Genomic DNA, 18,948 nt, shown 5'->3' with positions numbered 1-18,948 from the left:
TAGATTATATCATGGTTAAGCAAAAATTTAGAAATCAACTCGTCGACTGCAAAACTTACCTGGAGCAGACATTGATAGCTACCATAATTTAGTGTTATTGAAATGTAGATTGGGGTTTAAAAACCTGAAGAAAAGTTGTCAGATGAATCGGTGGAACTTAGAGAAGCTTGAGGAAGAGGGGGTAAAGAAGATTAGTAGGAGGACGTCGCAAGAGGTCTTGAGTAAAAAAGATAAGGTAGAAAATGTAGAAGAAGAATGGGAGAATGCTAAAAAGGAAATTCTTAAATCAGCAGAAGCGAACTTAGGTAGAACAAAGAGAACTGGTAGAAAACCTTGGATTTCAGACGATATATTGCAGCTGATGGATGAACGTAGAAAATATAAGAATGCTAGTGATGAATAAAGTAAAAGAATTAAGAAGTACTATAAACAGGAAGTGCAAACTAGCGAAAGAAGAGTGGATTAAAGAAAAGTGTTCAGAAGTGGAAATAGAAATGAACATTGGTAAAAAAGATGGAGCATACAGGAAAACAGTGCAGGTGAGAAAGCGATTGATAGATTATACAAACTGCTGTGTAATATTTATGAAAAAGGGGAAGTTCCATCAGACTTCAAAAAGAGTGTTATAGTCATGATACTAAAGAAAGCAGGAGCAGATAAATGTGAAGAATACAGAACAATTAGCTTAACTAGTCATGCATAAAAAATCTCAACTAGAATTCTGTACAGAAGAATTGAGAGGGTAGTGGAAGAAGTGTTAGAAGATCAATTTGGCTTCAGGAAAAGTATTGGGACACTGGAAGCAATTTTAGCGCTCAGATTAATAGTAGAAGGAAGAATAAAGAAAAGCAAACCAGTGTACATGGCATTTATAGACCTAGTAAAGGCATTTGATAATGTAGACTGGGATAAAATGTTCAGCATTTTAAAAAATTTAGGGTAGAATTTAGATCCGGAGTATCAGTGCAAACTGAAAAGATAAAGATGCTAAGATTTGCTGATAATATAGTAATTCTAGCTAAGGGTAAAAAACATTAGAAGAAACAATGAGTGGCACGGATGAAGTCCTACACAAGAACTACCGCATGAAAGTAAACAAGAACAAAATGAAAGTAATGAAATATAGTAGAAATAAAGTAGATGGACCACTGAATATAAAAATAGAGAAAAGATTACAGAGGAAGTAGAATTACTAAAGATGGACGAAGCAGGAATGATATAAAATGTTGATTAGCACAGAAACGAGTTTTCAGTCAGAAATATAATTTACTTACATCAAAAATTAATTAAAACATCAGGAAAGCATTTTTGAAAGTATATGTTTGGAGTGTAGCTTTATATGGAAGTGAAACTTGGACAATTGGAGTACCTGAGAAGAAAAGATTAGAAGCTTTTGAAATGTGGTGCTATAGGAGAATGTTAAGAATCAGGTGGGTGGATAAAGTGACAAATAAAGAAGTGTTGTGGCAGATTGATGAAGAAAGAAGCATTTGGAAAAATATAGTTAAAAGAAGAGATTGACTTATAGGCCACATCTTAAGGCATTCTGGAATAGTCGCTTTGATATTGGACGGACAGGAAGAGAGAAAAAAATTTGCAGGCAGGCAATGTTTGGCATATGTAAAACAAATTGTTAGGGGTGTAGGTGGTAGGGGGTATACTGGCATTAAACAACTGGCACTAGATAGGGGAACTTGGAAAGCTGCATCAAACCATCAAATGACTGAAGACAAAAAAAATTTGGGAAAATAATAATTAAAAAATTAACTAGTTAAATGGACAGATTAGTATTAACGTTTACATGATGAGAGTTGTATCTATTGTCCTTCAGAAAGTAGATATGTTTGTTTTATAATAAAGTATGTTGTCATTCTCTTTCTCTTACTCTCTCTCTCACACACACACACACACACACACACACACACACACACACACACACACACACACACACACACACACACATATATATATATATATATATATACCTCACTCACGCACTCACTCACTCACTCAATTAATCTTTAAAAAAGATAAACTAACATTTTGGTAAAATATCAGGCTGAAAAATAATTGATTTTATTTCACAAAAAGAGGAATAAAATTTACCTTAGATTACTCCAAAAATACTATAGGTGTTCGATAAATCTGTGTGAAGTCAAGAGATGGTACTTTTAGTACAGTGTTGTGGTCTTACTTTCCCATTTCTCTACTGGGACCATACACCAGATACATTCATAATTATGTTGTTGACATTAAATTGAGGCATTCAAGTATTGTGTTTTGTGAAAAATGGATGAAAGAATTTTGTACTCTGGTCAAACATGAATGCAGAGTTATACATTGTTGTGTAGCAACACTATAGTATAATGCTGATATTGTCCAAGTATTTGTAACAAATAATGGTGTATGAAATTCATTAGTATGCATATTCAATTTGAGCTTTGTTAACAGGAATTTGCCCAAACCATTTCATAGTCACAGAGTTAGTTACAATATATTAATCTGGAGATATATATCCACCAAATCATTAGAACTACATGATTTATACCAAATCTTTCAAAGTTTTTTGAAAAACTGTTGCATGTAAGAATAAGCACTCTTAAAGAAAGGAATAGTGTCATATCAAAATCGGAGTATGAATTTAAAAAATTTTAGGAACAAAAGTTGCAGTTACAAAAGTAACAAATAATATTTGAAACATTTAAAAAATTAGTTCATAGTTTGCCACCTTCAGCAGTTCTCTAGCTATATAAACATGACAGTCTTCCAATATATAAATAAATCTGGAGATGTACATATCATTTGTCTTTGAAACCATTAATCATGAAATACTATCTGATAAACACGAGAATATTAGATAGATATTAGAGGAATAGCTTTGAATCTGAAAGAAAATTATTTGTATGACAGAAAAACTGACTAATTCAATCACATAAAAATAAGGCTTTTAAACATTAGAGTACGAGTTCCATAGGGTTTATTTTTATTAATTAGTTAGTTCTTAGATGGCATCACTGAAACAACGCTATATTGAAATAAGAAAATAATAATATAATCTAGATAATATTGTTAATAATAATAATGTAATCTAACCAAACTTAACCTACGCTTGCTAACCTTGACTTGGCTTGATTTCAGTGTAATATCTTTGAATGTTATTAAGGCAGTCTGCATAACTTTTAGTAATTATAAAAACACTATTCCTGTTAATTTTTAAGTTAAAATTAGCAGTGAGCTCATCCTGAGAGTTTTGTCAACAAACTGCTAAGATGTTTTAATTGACCTACCTATCTAAAATAGAATCTTGAGATAAAGAATAAAGCGAATAAAACTAAATAATTTATGTATTGTCAGGATCGAGCAGTTTAGTTAAAATTGTGAAAATCTTTGAACAGTTGTACGTGGTATATGTTGTAGCATTGCAACTTGTGGTATAACTGCTAGTAAAAGAACGTTAAGCCAAAGAACCAGTAGTTAGAAAGTATTCATAATAAATTTCTCAAAATTCTAATCAAACTGAGTGATGATGTGTATTAGTTTCAGTAAATAAATTTTCTAATTTCTTTATGCTTGTATGTTATGTGCTTTTTATTTTTATTTCATTGTTAAGAGATCGGTTTGTTATTCTGTTATTTAGTATTTAAATAGTAATTTCATTTCTATTTAGCGGAGAACATGCTACCACTCCATTGACCACTGTTGTGAAGTGGTATTGCATCGTTTTTCATCCAGGAACTAGGTTTGAAACCCAGAATAAAAAAAAATCTGTATAATGATAAAATTCTGTATAATGATAAAAAACATTATACAGAACTTAAGCAAGCATATAAACAATATATCACCTGTAAAAAATAAAGATCATAAAGGTCGTATCTGTAAAGCAATAGGAAGAAAAAATCCTACTCTCATAGCTATGCTGTATTTCAACAAGTTTATACATAATATGAAAGGATTAAGAAAGCATCAGAATTATATATAAAAAAATTGAGTATTTAAATAAATACGAGTGCAGTAATAATACTGTGATAAGTATTGGAAATATTATTTGAAGCACTAGTCTGCATACAGATGCTACGCGTTTCTACGAAATACAAAATTTCTTATTGTATTGTTACTATCATTTATAACCTGGTTTGATTAGACAAATTGATTTTTTGATTTCTTTATGTCGTCTTTTATTTTTATTTTATTTATAAGAGAGTGGTTGTTATTCTTTTATTTAATACTGAAATAGTAATTTCATTTTCTATTTAGCGGTGGAGAACATGCTTCCACTTCATCGACTTCTGTTTTGAAGCGGTATTGCACTACTTTTCATCCAGATATTAGGTTTGAAACCCGTTCACCTTTCTAATCTCACTTTAGATTAGTCTAATTTCTGATCTTCTTTTTTTCATATACTAACAAATTCAATTCTCATCATAAAAAAAGCGATTGTAATTGGACAATTAGCATGTTAAGAATACATGGAAAACGATAAAGAAATTATTTTGTTTTTTATGTTTATTTTTGATGTCTGTAGAATTTTAAAAAAAATCATTCTACGCTAATAAAATTTTTATATGAGAAGGTTCATCTAAATTTTACATCTTATTAAAACAGTTATCCAAATTTCAATGTATATTAATAATATTCATCTAAATTTTACATCTTAGAAAAGCAGTTATCTAAATTTCAATGTATATTAATAATATATTATGATTTAATACTTACATGATGATGTAAGTTTTATATTATTTTAGAGTAGTGTAAAATTATCTTGAATAAATTATCTTCTCAGGTAAATGGGCTGCTTGTCTCAAGTCAAATATCATATTAGGAAATTGATCATTATGTTTTATAGGTTTCTATTTCCTGATTTGATTTTTATCTTATTCCATATTTCCTGCTTTATTTTACTTCCTAAAAACCACATATACTTAATGACCAGTTTACTTAATAACCACAGTTGTATAAAATTAAAAATATTAATTATTGATAACTTATTTTTTTCTTATCTGATCGGTGATATTTAAGTTATCTGAATTGATATAGTTAGCAGCCCATTACTACTACATAAAATGGGGTCAGTTAATTAAAATATAAGGAAAGTAATCAATTTACTAAATCTACTTACCTCTTAACCTATTATTTATTGTGAAAGATTTTCAGATTTTTTTTTTGTATTTTATTAATAAAAAAACAAAAATAAACTTAGATTAGGTTTATTAAAAATTTTGTTTAGTTTTACATAAATTTTCTTGCAGTTAAGTTGTCTACAAAAAATGTTATCTTGTAGTTTTATTTGGGTGGCAATTTAGGAAAGTAAATTTATGCCTAAATTTGAACCCTCAAAAACAGGTGTACAGCCCATTTTTGTGTTCTAAAAGTTTTTTCTGATTTTTTAAGTCCAATATGTAACATTTTATTTTAGAAGAGTTTTTTTATAACCACACACTCACGCGCACATACACACATACATACACACACGTGCGCTCTCTCTCTCTCTCTCTCTCTCTCTCTCTCTCTCTCTCTCTCTCTCTCTCTAGATATATATATATATATATATATATATATATACAGTATATATGTATGTATATATGTACAGTATATATATATATATATATATATATATATATATATATATATACATACAGCGTACACATCCATAAAATAATTAGAGTTTTAAATGGTTATTGTTTCAGAACATAGCATTGTAGAAATGAACTAAACATTAAATGAAAGAGAAGCACTCCAAATCTTTGTATGCAAAAGCTAGCACATGCACATTTTGTTTTCAGGCCATGCAGGCAACATATGCACATTAGTCATCAAGTTTGTGGTGCAGAGGAAGGTTCAGTGAATGTTGTGGCTTGCTATGTTTGAGTCAGTTACACGTGTTAGGCGTGAATACAGTCGTGTGTACAATGAAGACACCTGCATGAAAATAACATTTGGTGATGGGACAAACAACTCAAAGAAACAGGCAGCTACTGAAGCAAACACGTCCAGGACAACTATCAGTGCCCGATGAAAGGATTGAAGCAGTGCAAACAAGTTTCTTGCATAGCCTGAAGAAATACGTGTGGAAATGATCTAGACAGTTGGGCATTCCTTAAACAACTGTTCACATTGTGTTAAAAAGACAGTTATGTTTCACTGCGTGCAAAATTCAGGTGTTACAACTATATTCCCTTACTTACCTTCATAATTTTTGTTTTTCTCATATTTATTTTCATCTCGTATTCCTTCATCCCTACTTTCAATGCTTTTATTATTTCTTGTAAGGTCTGAGTATCTTTAGTTACTATCAGCAGACTGTCAGCAAATCTAACAATTTATATTTCTTCCGCTTAGGCTTACTCCTTTTTGGCCATCTAATATTTCTTTCAAAATTTCCTTGACATAAAGAGTGAAACTGCTGTTGGTGATAACAGCAGACTTGCTTTACTCCTCTGCTTTTTCTTCATATATAATTAATTCTCTGATAAGTCTCCCGTCTTTCTAATAAACTCTCTTTTCTTTCAAAGAATCTCAAGTAACTTTACTCTGTAAAGACTGTACACTGTACTCTGTCGAATTATCTATAAATCACCCTTAATTATAAAACACCAGGGGTATTGCCCTTAACTATAAAACACAAGTTCAATCCTCTTCCTCTTTCAAAACATCTCTCTCCAGTCATTCTAATCAGTCTTATAGCTTCTCTTGTTCTTTTTCTTTTTTTGAATTCAAACTGTTCTTCCTGAGGCATTCTCCTTTATTTTTGTAATCGACTTTCTATTCATAATTCTCAGCATTATTTTTGCAGCATGTAATATTAAGCTTATAATTCTATATTCTTTACATTTTTTCATTCTAACCTTTTTAGGTATCGGTATATCATTGTTTTAACAAAATATTCTGGCCATACTCCAGTATTATAATTTGTATTACACATTCAGAGTATTTCATCTATTCCTTCATCTTCTAATTTAAAAAGTTCTATTGGAAATTCATCTACAATTACTGCTTTGCTGTTCTTCATGTCTTTAATAGCTTGTATAATTTAAGATCTCAAAATTAATGGTCCTTTCTCTTCTGCTGTAACATCTTTTTCCACCTCAGCTTCCTGTGCTTCATGTTCCTTTTCTTTACATATGGATCCTCTATATACTCTTCCCATTGTTTCTTGATCTCATCTTTACAAGCGCTTTTACCATTTTTCTTCTCAATTTCTCTTTTATAAGTAGGATGTCTTCTGTCCCTAATTTAATATATATATAGAGCTGTATTTTATAAACTATAATTTAAAATATAGCTATATGTAGTATATTTTAAATTCTATTAAAATAAACCACCTAGTACAGAATATTAAAATAAGACAACATATCTTACCTTAACTTTATTTTAATGATCTCTCACAGATGATATAACCTTTTTACATTCGAACTAGAATGATGTAAGTTAAATATGACAGGAAATTGTTTCATATCATTGATATTTCACTTTTTAATGGTCTGCAACCAAACTGAACACCTACCAAAGTTCAGGCATTGGTCATAACATGTTTCTCATGTAAAATGTTTACTATAATATAATAATTGCTGATTATGTCCTTAATCTTGAATATTATCTTAGGATGGATATAATAAATCTTTTAATCTGATCAGTACATAATAATACAGTATATAGATCGCTTCGTTGTAAAATATTTAAAAAAAAATTATAAATTAAAAAATAGATGTGATTAAAGTTCATATTAATCTTTTAATATATATAAAAACATATGAAATAATGTTAAAGAAAATAAGTGAATACATGAAGGTATAAAACATAAAAAAATAACTATGAAATAGTTCACATTTCAGGTATTCAGGTGTTAATAAAAATTATTTTAGCATATATTTATGTATGCATTGATTAAGAATCATTCATGGGTCTGTAAATTTTTAATTACTGTTATTTAAAAAGTTATTGACAGTAATTTTTTTTAAAAGTAAAATGTTTCCTTGTAAGAGAGCAATTTTAATTTTATGAATTTTTTTTTATAAAAAATTACACAATCAGTTTTTATTCTATTCTGCTTCTCCTCAGTTCTGCAGCCTTATTGTTGAGCAGCACATTTAATTGTTAAAGTGTTTGATTTCTTTAAAAAAACAAAATGGTCTTCAATCTTTACTTTACGGAGTCTTAATAGTATTTCTTAAGTACAGAAGTAGTTTGATGTCACATTAGACCGACAAATCATGACTTCTCAGAAAGTATTTCTTACATTTTTTTTTGTTATAGGACTTTCATTATAATTTTAACAATTGCATATAAAGCCTAAGATAAATCTTCTGCCTGTATTTTATTAAAAAAGTCAATATAATTCTAAATATCTAAAAATATATATATTATTATGCTATTAGTTTTTGAATAATGAAAAAGTAGATTAGGCTCACATATTTTGTATGTTAGTGGTTATAGAGGTAATGGAATAGGAATCCTGACATAAGCTGCCAGTCCCAACTATTCTTAAGGTATACAAACATATTTTGCCATGCTTTCTCGGGGAAATTGAGGAGTGAAGTAGTTTTCAGTTCCCTTCATTGAGTTCAGCATGTGAAACCCATATAAATCCAGATAATATTCAACCATACATTTGATACACCTTTACTCATTCTATTACAGCTGTTTAGTAATCATTGTTACAGCATGGTCGTTCAGTGGAATTTATTTTTTTTTCAATTGAAAAAACTAAACCATTTTGTGAAATCCTTCTGCTAATACCAGGAGTCTATCCAAATTTAGGATTTTGGCAATTTTTTTTTGTATTTGAGTTTGCAAAAAAATTATTCCTTAAAATAGAATTATAATTAAAATTTTTTTTTTCAGGTTTGGAAGTCAAAGTTTCCTGCTGAGGAGAAATATCATCATGATATGAAGACATTTAGTTGGCAATATACACAGTTTTCTCAGTTTAATCAGTCTGATACTCTTCTTTTAGTTTCTGGTGTTCACTTTGGTACACCCAACAGTACATCTGGAGAAATAGCTGTTTTTTCTTTACAAGGTATTTATTTGAATTAACTTTTTCCTCTAAGTTGATTTTATTGAATTAAAAATGATTATTTTATATTCATGATAAAATACCCTTACATATTTATATACATGTTGAATGGAAATGAAGAAAATTGAGGGTTTTCTTTAACATTTTTTAATTAGTATTATTTAAAAATTTATTAAGTAATATTTTTTCTATGAAAGAAATTTTTTTAAAAATTGCCTGCTTTAAAAATGTTTGTAATTTATTAAAAATACCAATGCATATTAGGTCCTTTCTCATAAGCAGAAGTATTCTGTTGAGTTACACAAAACAGCTCATAGTCTGGTTTGATTTGTTAAAAGTAAATATTCTTGTAACTATTCTTTTTAACAAAGATTTTACATTCATTATCATAAGCACATGCCTATGTTAATTTTCTAAATATCAGTTCCACATGATTCGTACTTACCGGTGTCAAATATTTGACAAAATTTATGTATCGTGAAATTTCATTCCTCTTTTTTGATGGGGGTTCCAAGAGAAACATTTTACAAGGTATACAAAAAAATATTTTTTTTTGTACACCATGGTTTTAATTTTTTAATTTTTGTGATGTTTATTGGATGAGGTGAACATTGTTGTTTTAAGCTAGAATCACAGAGCAAAAACAAATTTTAGTTGCACCATGGGCATAGATTGATTCCCCAATGTTTCAATTTTAAGATGACAATACCTGAACAGAAAACCTTCTGTGTTTTGCAGTTTGCTAAATATGACTGTAATTATAGTTCAGTGTGTGTTTTGCAGAAGGTTTAATTGTGATCCTCCAAGCGACAGTAACATTTGATGAAAATGTGAACATTATCAGGTAGTTTCCCTGTGTATTCCAAAAAAATCTCTTAAGAAGGCCAGCTGCGAGCTAGTGATCCCAATGATGACAGTATGGAATGTTTTTAGGGAATGCCTGCATATCCCTCCGTAATGTTTACAGCTGTTACAGGTTTTGAAGCCTATTGACTAAATTGCATTTGCTGACTTCACAGTCAAAATGTTGCAGTCTGAAGATTGTGAATTTCTTGATCGTATTGTGTTTTATTACAAATCAACAGTTCATTTTAGTGCAAAAGTTAACACACTGTCTGTATCTGGAGATCAGAAAATTGCTGTGCATGCTTACAGTATGAAAGGGACTCTAAAAAATTAAGTGTTTTCTGTGCGATATTCTGACAAGTTTATGAGCTATTATTTTTCATTGTAGCAAGCATAACAGGAGTTGTTTATTTAGATATACTGGATACACAGCTCTTTTCTCAACTCCAAGATGGACCAGAAAATTTTATTTGGCAATAATATTTATTTGGCGTTTCCTCATTGGTGGCATTAATTCAATATACTTTCCCAACCGCTGGAACATTGGCATGTACCGACTGACATAGCTTATATTTATATGAAGGCCTCTAAGGTCACCTGATCTCACTCCACATGATTTTTTTGTTTTGGGGTTTATGTTCTTTTTTGATCACTGTGGTTAGATGGGAAATGTAATCCTTCACGATTTTACTTATTCACGATTGTCTCATCCAATTTTCTAGAGTGAATTTTACTAGTATAACTACAAATAAATTTAAAAATTAGCATTTAGTACTGTACTTAAAAATGTTTTATTATTACTGTATTACATTTATCATTTGTAAACAATATTTTCATCCTTATTTGGAAAAAGGTTATCAGCATAGCAGGTTAGATGTACTGTGTAAATATTTGCTCACTGTGGGAGACAAATAGCACTAAGGAACCTCATTTAAAGCTGTGCAACTCTTGACTCATCTCTGCCGTTATTTTTCAGCGGTAGATGTAAACACATTCTGCTCTATTCCTCTACTCTATTGCATTTGAATGATGTGGTTTAAGAAGACAGATTCGTCTGAGACCTCTTTCTGCTCCTGTTATTATTTATTTTGAATTCGTCATTCTTCTATTCCTTCAGCCATCTAATGGAACTAATATCTTAATTGTTTTAAGTGCAATCTACTGATTTACGTATTCTTAACTCTACGTTTTGAAATACTGTTAAATATTTTTATGGCTTTAATTTATAATATCTTAATCGTTTTAAGCGCAATCTATTGATTTACTTATTCTTAACTATGTTTTGAAATATTGTTTTAAATATTTTTATGATTTTAATTTCTGTATTAATAGCAAATCACCATTTGCTATGTTTTATGTTGGAATATCTGAAATAATTTTTGATATATTTTCTAAGGCAGTGATTAAAGAAAAACAATTCTTTTCAATACTTGCTAAATAATTTAATAGTGATTTCTATGAAAAATTTAAGTCTTAAAATCGTACGTCATTTTGATTACACTATTTCACAAAAATATGGATTTTATTAATCATTATTTTTCTTTAAATCTTATTATCAAGATGAATCATATAGTGTTAATTATCAGAATACATTTTCATTATTTACTGTAACCATCGGTAAAACTCAATGTTTTACCGATGTAAATTGCATTTGCTGACTTCACAGTCAAAATGTTGCAGTCTGAAGATTGTGAATTTCTTGATCGTATTGTGTTTTATTACAAATCAACAGTTCATTTTAGTGCAAAAGTTAACACACTGTCTGTATCTGGAGATCAGAAAATTGCTGTGCATGCTTACAGTATGAAAGGGACTCTAAAAAATTAAGTGTTTTCTGTGCGATATTCTGACAAGTTTATGAGCTATTATTTTTCATTGTAGCAAGCATAACAGGAGTTGTTTATTTAGATATACTGGATACACAGCTCTTTTCTCAACTCCAAGATGGACCAGAAAATTTTATTTGGCAATAATATTTATTTGGCGTTTCCTCATTGGTGGCATTAATTCAATATACTTTCCCAACCGCTGGAACATTGGCATGTACCGACTGACATAGCTTATATTTATATGAAGGCCTCTAAGGTCACCTGATCTCACTCCACATGATTTTTTTGTTTTGGGGTTTATGTTCTTTTTTGATCACTGTGGTTAGATGGGAAATGTAATCCTTCACGATTTTACTTATTCACGATTGTCTCATCCAATTTTCTAGAGTGAATTTTACTAGTATAACTACAAATAAATTTAAAAATTAGCATTTAGTACTGTACTTAAAAATGTTTTATTATTACTGTATTACATTTATCATTTGTAAACAATATTTTCATCCTTATTTGGAAAAAGGTTATCAGCATAGCAGGTTAGATGTACTGTGTAAATATTTGCTCACTGTGGGAGACAAATAGCACTAAGGAACCTCATTTAAAGCTGTGCAACTCTTGACTCATCTCTGCCGTTATTTTTCAGCGGTAGATGTAAACACATTCTGCTCTATTCCTCTACTCTATTGCATTTGAATGATGTGGTTTAAGAAGACAGATTCGTCTGAGACCTCTTTCTGCTCCTGTTATTATTTATTTTGAATTCGTCATTCTTCTATTCCTTCAGCCATCTAATGGAACTAATATCTTAATTGTTTTAAGTGCAATCTACTGATTTACGTATTCTTAACTCTACGTTTTGAAATACTGTTAAATATTTTTATGGCTTTAATTTATAATATCTTAATCGTTTTAAGCGCAATCTATTGATTTACTTATTCTTAACTATGTTTTGAAATATTGTTTTAAATATTTTTATGATTTTAATTTCTGTATTAATAGCAAATCACCATTTGCTATGTTTTATGTTGGAATATCTGAAATAATTTTTGATATATTTTCTAAGGCAGTGATTAAAGAAAAACAATTCTTTTCAATACTTGCTAAATAATTTAATAGTGATTTCTATGAAAAATTTAAGTCTTAAAATCGTACGTCATTTTGATTACACTATTTCACAAAAATATGGATTTTATTAATCATTATTTTTCTTTAAATCTTATTATCAAGATGAATCATATAGTGTTAATTATCAGAATACATTTTCATTATTTACTGTAACCATCGGTAAAACTCAATGTTTTCTTATTATAAAATATATATAACAGCAAGTAATGTTATATGGGAAAGGGCGCATCCAATGATGACAGCCCCCACAAAAACAAACAGTAAAAGATTATAATAAAATAAACATGGGAGTGGATGAACATACTTATAGTAACAAGTAAGATCCAATAAACACTATATCAAAAGCACCATTATGAATGATAAGGGCGTTGTCTGAGAAAATAACCGAATTATCTTCCAGAGGAGGTAACACTTCGCTAAACCGTTTCTTAATAAATAGAATTTGTGTACTTTTTTTACAAGTCATGTCTTTCTTGAAATCAACAGCTTTTTCTTCAATTGATCAGCGGGGTTTTTTTTTTTTTTTTAGAAAACCATAATTGGTAGATTCATACTCGCAAATCACATTGTACACTGAAACAGCACAACTTCCACTTATGTTAGCAATTTATTAACGACATCCAAAATCAATGCCATTGGATTACTCTGTAATTTGCTTTTGTAGGCATCTAAATTGTGTTTTTCTGCTTGACTTAAGGGTTTTTTTTTGCAGCCTTTTTTTCAGAGGGGATATCAGTAATCGTACACTATTATCAGTTGAATCGGTATCAGATATAGTATAATTGTATAACTCAAGTTGTATAGACACAAATCTAGGAATGCACTACACTCACATTCCAGTGAATTTTAAAAAATTGCTGTATATTAACTTTAAGATAACATTAGAGTAAATAATAACAAGAACACAAAAATTGAACACAAAAACTAAAGAGTGATCGTATAAAAAAATCAAGGGTTTTAGTAGAACTTAAGAAGATAATATTATACTTTTGATTTCATTGACTACTGTGTGACAAATTAATTATATGGTGACTATATACGAGTAATAAATTATAGTGTTACATATAGATATGGCTGTGTTGTGAATCAGCACTGATGCAAGGGACGTGATAGTAAAATCATGATGAACTCATTCATACAAAGGCAATGTTTGTTAATTCTTCACTCTGTAAGCTAACTGAATACAGTGTACTAAGTCTTAAATTGTGTGACATTGTGGTTAAATTATTTCATATAAATATGGATTTTATTAATCATTATATTTCTTAAATAAATTTTATTCTACCAGGACATGAATCATATAGTGTTAATCACAATACATTTTCATTTATTGCAACCATTAGCAAAACTACAATGCTTTCTTACTATAAAATATACATAACAGTGAGTAATCTTACATGAGAGAAGGCCCATCCACTGATGGTGACACCTCCATGAAAACAAACAGTAAAAGATTATAACATAAACATCCATCCATGTTGATAAACGTACTTATAGTAACAAGCTCCCTCTATGAATCATGAGCTTGCTGTTGGTGATGGGGCTTGAGTGCTCAGTGATACAGAAGAGTTGAATCGAAGGTGCAACCATATCAGAGAGGTATCTGTTGAAAGCCTGACTAAGGAATGATTCCTGAAAGAGGGCAGCAGCTCTTTCAGTAGTTGTTAAGGGCGTAGGTCAGGATGACTTAAACGGACATATCAACATCACTCAATCCTCTGAGTACTGCGCAGCTGAAAGCAGTTGAAAACTGCAGCTGCTTTTTTTCCAAGAAAATGTAGCTCTCTGCATTTTCATATAAAAATGATGGAGGCGCCTTCCCTGGTAAAATAATCTAGAGGTAAACTAGTCCCTGTTCGGATCTCCGGGTGGGGATTAATATGGAAGAGGTCACAGAAAATTAAAAAGTAACATTCTACAAGTCGGAGCATGGAATGTTTGAAGTCTAAAAACGGTTGGTAGGTTAGAAAATTTAAAGAGGGAAATGGATAGGATAAATGTAGATCTAGGAATTAAGGAATTAGCGAGGTTCGGAGGGAAGACGAAAATGACTTGGTCGGGTGATTTTAGATTAATTAACTCAGCTTCAAATAATGGGCAGGCAGGAGTAGGTTTCATAATGAACAAGAAGATAGGGATAGAGTATAGTATTTCAAAATGCATACGATAGAGTCATTGTAATAAGGATAAAATTTAAACCTAAACCAACAACGATTGTTAACGTCTATTTGCCTACAAGCGTCCATGATGATGATGATGAGATAGAGTGTGTATACAAAGAAATTGACGAAGCAATTAAACACATAAAAGGGGATGAAAATTTAATAATTGTTGGAGATTGGAATGCAAGCATAGGAAAAGGCAAGGAAGGAAATATTGTTGGTGAATAAAGGCTGGGGAAAAAGGAATGAAAGATATTTTAAGAAAAGAAATTATTAAATTAGGGGAATAGATAACAGAAGTTGAGTTCTTTTCTATCTTTGGTGGTTGTCTAAGCTGTTTTCTTAATTTTCATATCTGCTTTCACTTTTGATAACTTCCCACATGGTTTTAGATTTAATGTTTGAATTAGATGTTAGATTATTATAATATAATCTTTTAGCAGTACGAAGAAGATAAATTAGTTTTAATTTTTCAAATAATTCAATTTGACAGACAAATTTTATCTGGATCTTTCATAGAGATTTGATAGCATACAGCTATCAAATTACAATTACAATTCCTTTAGTAATCGTAGAATTTTTTTTAAGTCTTGAAAAATAGTAAGAAAATTGTTGAATTTTTTAATTCAGTTGATCATGAAAACTATAAATTTTAACTTACGACTATTTCTTGAAATACTTACTATTTCTTAATACTTACTATTTCTTGAAATAGTATCTATATAAATGATAGTGAGTTAGTAAATTTGAAAAGAAATTATTGTATATAAATTGGTAGGTTTACATTGGTATTAGTCCGGTGGTTTATATTGGTTTTTGGTGATAATAATTACCGACAAAAAATATTTTTTTAATTTGGATTAAAAGTGAGTTTATCTTTGAATTTGAAAAGCGAGTTTAATGTAATACTAAAGGTATTTTTAATATGTTTAACAATACCAGGTCATTCAAAATTAAATAAATAAAATTGTAAACTTAAGATTACCTTAATATTTTCTAAATTGTCCACTGTATTTGCTTATTGTTTTTGAAGGATGCAGTTTCTTGCTGGAAGATGACTCCATCTTTTGAGAAATATCATTTTGCGTCACTTTAGGCTGCTTTTGGAAAATGGATAGATTAAATGTAGATGAAGTAGGAATTAGCGAGGTTCAATAGGAAAAGGTCAGGTGATTTTAGAATAATTAACTCAGTGTCAAATAATGGGCAGGCAGGAGTAGGTTTCATAATGAACAAGAAGATAGGGATAGAGTACAGTATTTCAAAATGCATACGATAGAGTCATTGTAATAAGGATAAAATCGAAACCTAAACAGACAACGATTGTTAACGTCTATTTGCCTACAAGCGTCCATGATGATGATGATGAGATAGAGTGTGTATACAAAGAAATTGACGAAGCAATTAAACACATAAAAGGGGATGAAAATTTAATAATTGTTGGAGATTGGAATGCAAGCATAGGAAAAGGCAAGGAAGGAAATATTGTTGGTGAATACAGGCTGGGGAAAAAGGAATGAAAGATAGGACTGATTTATTGAGTTTTGCACAAAGTATAATTTAGTAATTGCTAACATCCACTTCAAAAACCCTAATAGAAGAATAACACATGGAAAAAGCCAGGTGATACTGCAAGGTATCAGATAGATTATATCATGGTTAAGCAAAAATTTAGAAATCAACTCGTCGACTGCAAAATTTACCTGGAGCAGACATTGATAGCTACCATAATTTAGTGTTAGTGAAATGTAGATTGGGGTTTAAAAACCTGAAGAAAAGGTGTCAGATGAATCGGTGGAATTTAGAGAAGCTTGAGGAAGAGGAGGTAAAGAAGATTTTTGAGGAGGACGTCGCAAGAGGTCTTGAGTAAAAAAGATAAGGTAGAAAATGTAGAAGAAGAATGGGAGAATGTTAAAAAGGAAATTCTTAAATCAGCAGAAGCGAACTTAGGCGGAACAAAGAGAACTGGTAGAAAACCTTGGATTTCAGATGATATATCGCAGCTGATGGATGAACGTAGAAAATATAAGAATGTTAGTGATGAAGAAAGTAAAAGGAACTATTGACATTTGACATTTGAATAGTAGAAAGGCTCCTGGAATAAACGGACCTGTAGAATTACTGAACAGTGCAGGTGAGAAAGCGATTGATAGATTATACAAACTGCTGTGTAATATTTATGAAAAAGGGGAAGTTCCATCAGACTTCAAAAAGAGTGTTATAGTCATGATACCAAAGAAAGCAGGAGCAGATAAATGTGAAGAATACAGAACAATTAGCTTAACTAGCCACGCATCAAAAATCTTAACTAGAATTTTGTACAGAAGAATTGAGAGGAGAGTGGAAGAAGTGTTAGGAGAAAACCAATTGGGTTTCAGGAAAAGTATAGGCACAAAGGAAGCAATTTTAGCGTTCAGATTAATAGTAGAAGGAAGATTAAAGAAAAAAAAACCCAACATATTTGGCATTTGTAAACCTAAAAAAGGCATTTGATAATGTAGACTGGAATAAATATTCAGCATTTTTAAAAAAATTACGGTTCAAATAAAGAGATAGGAGAACAATTGCTAACATTTACAGGAACCAAACAGCAACAGTAATAATTGAAGATCATCAGAAAGAAGCCGTAATAAGAAAGGGAATCTGACAAGGATGTTCCCTATCCCTGTTACTTTTTAATCTTTACTTAGAACTAGCTTTTCACCTTGTAACAGTACAAGGTGAAAAGATAAAGATGCTACGATTTGCTGATGATATAGTAATTCTAGCTGAGAGTAAAGAGGATTTAGAAGGAACAATGAATTGCATGTACGAAGTCCTATGCAAGAACTACCAAACAAGAACAAAACGAAAGTAATGAAATGTAGTAGAAATAATGACGATGGACCACTGAATGTAAAAATAGGAAGAGAAAAGATTATGGAGGTAGAAGAATTTTGTTATTTGGGAAGTACTAAATATGGATGAAGCAGGAGCGATATAAAATGCTGAATAGCACAGGTGAAACGAGCCTTCAGTCAGAAATATAATTTGTTTACATCAAAAATTAATTTAAACATCAGGAAATGTTTTTTGAAAGTATATGTTTTGGGCGTAGCTTTATACGGAAGTGAAACTTGGACAATTGGAGTACCTGAGAAGAAAAGATTAGAAGCTTTTGAAATGTGGTGCTATAGGAGAATGTTAAGAATCAGGTGGGTGGATAAAGTGACAAATGAAGAGGTGTTGTGGCAAATAGATGAAAAGAGAAGCATTTGGAAAAATATAGTTAAAAGAAGAGACAAACTTTATAAGCCACACATTAAGGCATCCTGCAATAGTCGCTTTAATATTGGAGGGACAGGTAGAAGGAAAAAATTGTACAGGCAGGTAACGTTTGGAGTATGTAAAACAAATTGTTAGGGATGTCGGATGTAAGGGGTATACCGAAATGAAATGACTAGCACTAGATAGGGAATCTTGGAGATTTGCATCAAACCAGTCAAATGACTCAAGACAAAAAAAAAAAATAGAAACAAGTAAGATCTAATAAACTCACTCATGTCAAAAGCACTATCATCACTGGGTTCTACAACTTGTCCATCTATCGACCAATGTGACCACCACATTCTGTTCACACGCGGTGATTTTTATCAAATAGAAAATAAACACAGCTAGATAAATAAACTAATGAAAACAACATTAAACAACAATCACGTTAAAACAGTAGTGAATGAGTATTGTTAAAAAATGGTAATAAGAAATATTACCAGAAAAAAATTAGTGACCAACAATCATCACTTAAGATCCAGCAACACTTGCATCCTTTTCAATCGTCTAATGTCATCACTGTTATGTAGCAGATTCAAAGCAAGGGAATTTACATGTCTATTTAGTCTCACCATGTATTTAGAGTTGAAATGACAATCTTATCCTGAACATATGGGATCCCAAGTATTCATATATTTCAGAATTCCTGACAAACCAAGATGGTTGG

At 30.5% G+C, this 18,948-nt stretch overlaps 1 protein-coding gene across 2 annotated transcripts in view; it reads left to right on the top strand.

Moving 5' to 3' along the window:
* The window catches only part of Fbw5 (F-box and WD repeat domain containing 5), a 101,950-nt gene that overhangs the window by 35,124 nt on the left and 47,878 nt on the right, over positions 1-18,948 (top strand). For both annotated transcript variants that reach the window (XM_075356281.1, XM_075356282.1), the window contains exon 4: positions 8,839-9,016. In XM_075356281.1, the coding sequence (XP_075212396.1) occupies positions 8,839-9,016 (178 nt within the window). The remainder of the gene's footprint in view (positions 1-8,838; positions 9,017-18,948) is intronic.

The sequence above is a fragment of the Lycorma delicatula genome, chromosome 2, assembly GCF_047948215.1.
Source record: "Lycorma delicatula isolate Av1 chromosome 2, ASM4794821v1, whole genome shotgun sequence".
In the NCBI taxonomy this organism is placed as follows: Eukaryota; Metazoa; Arthropoda; class Insecta; order Hemiptera; family Fulgoridae; genus Lycorma; species Lycorma delicatula.
Note: the sequence above shows the minus strand (reverse complement) of the source record. Positions and strands in the feature narration are given on the sequence as shown.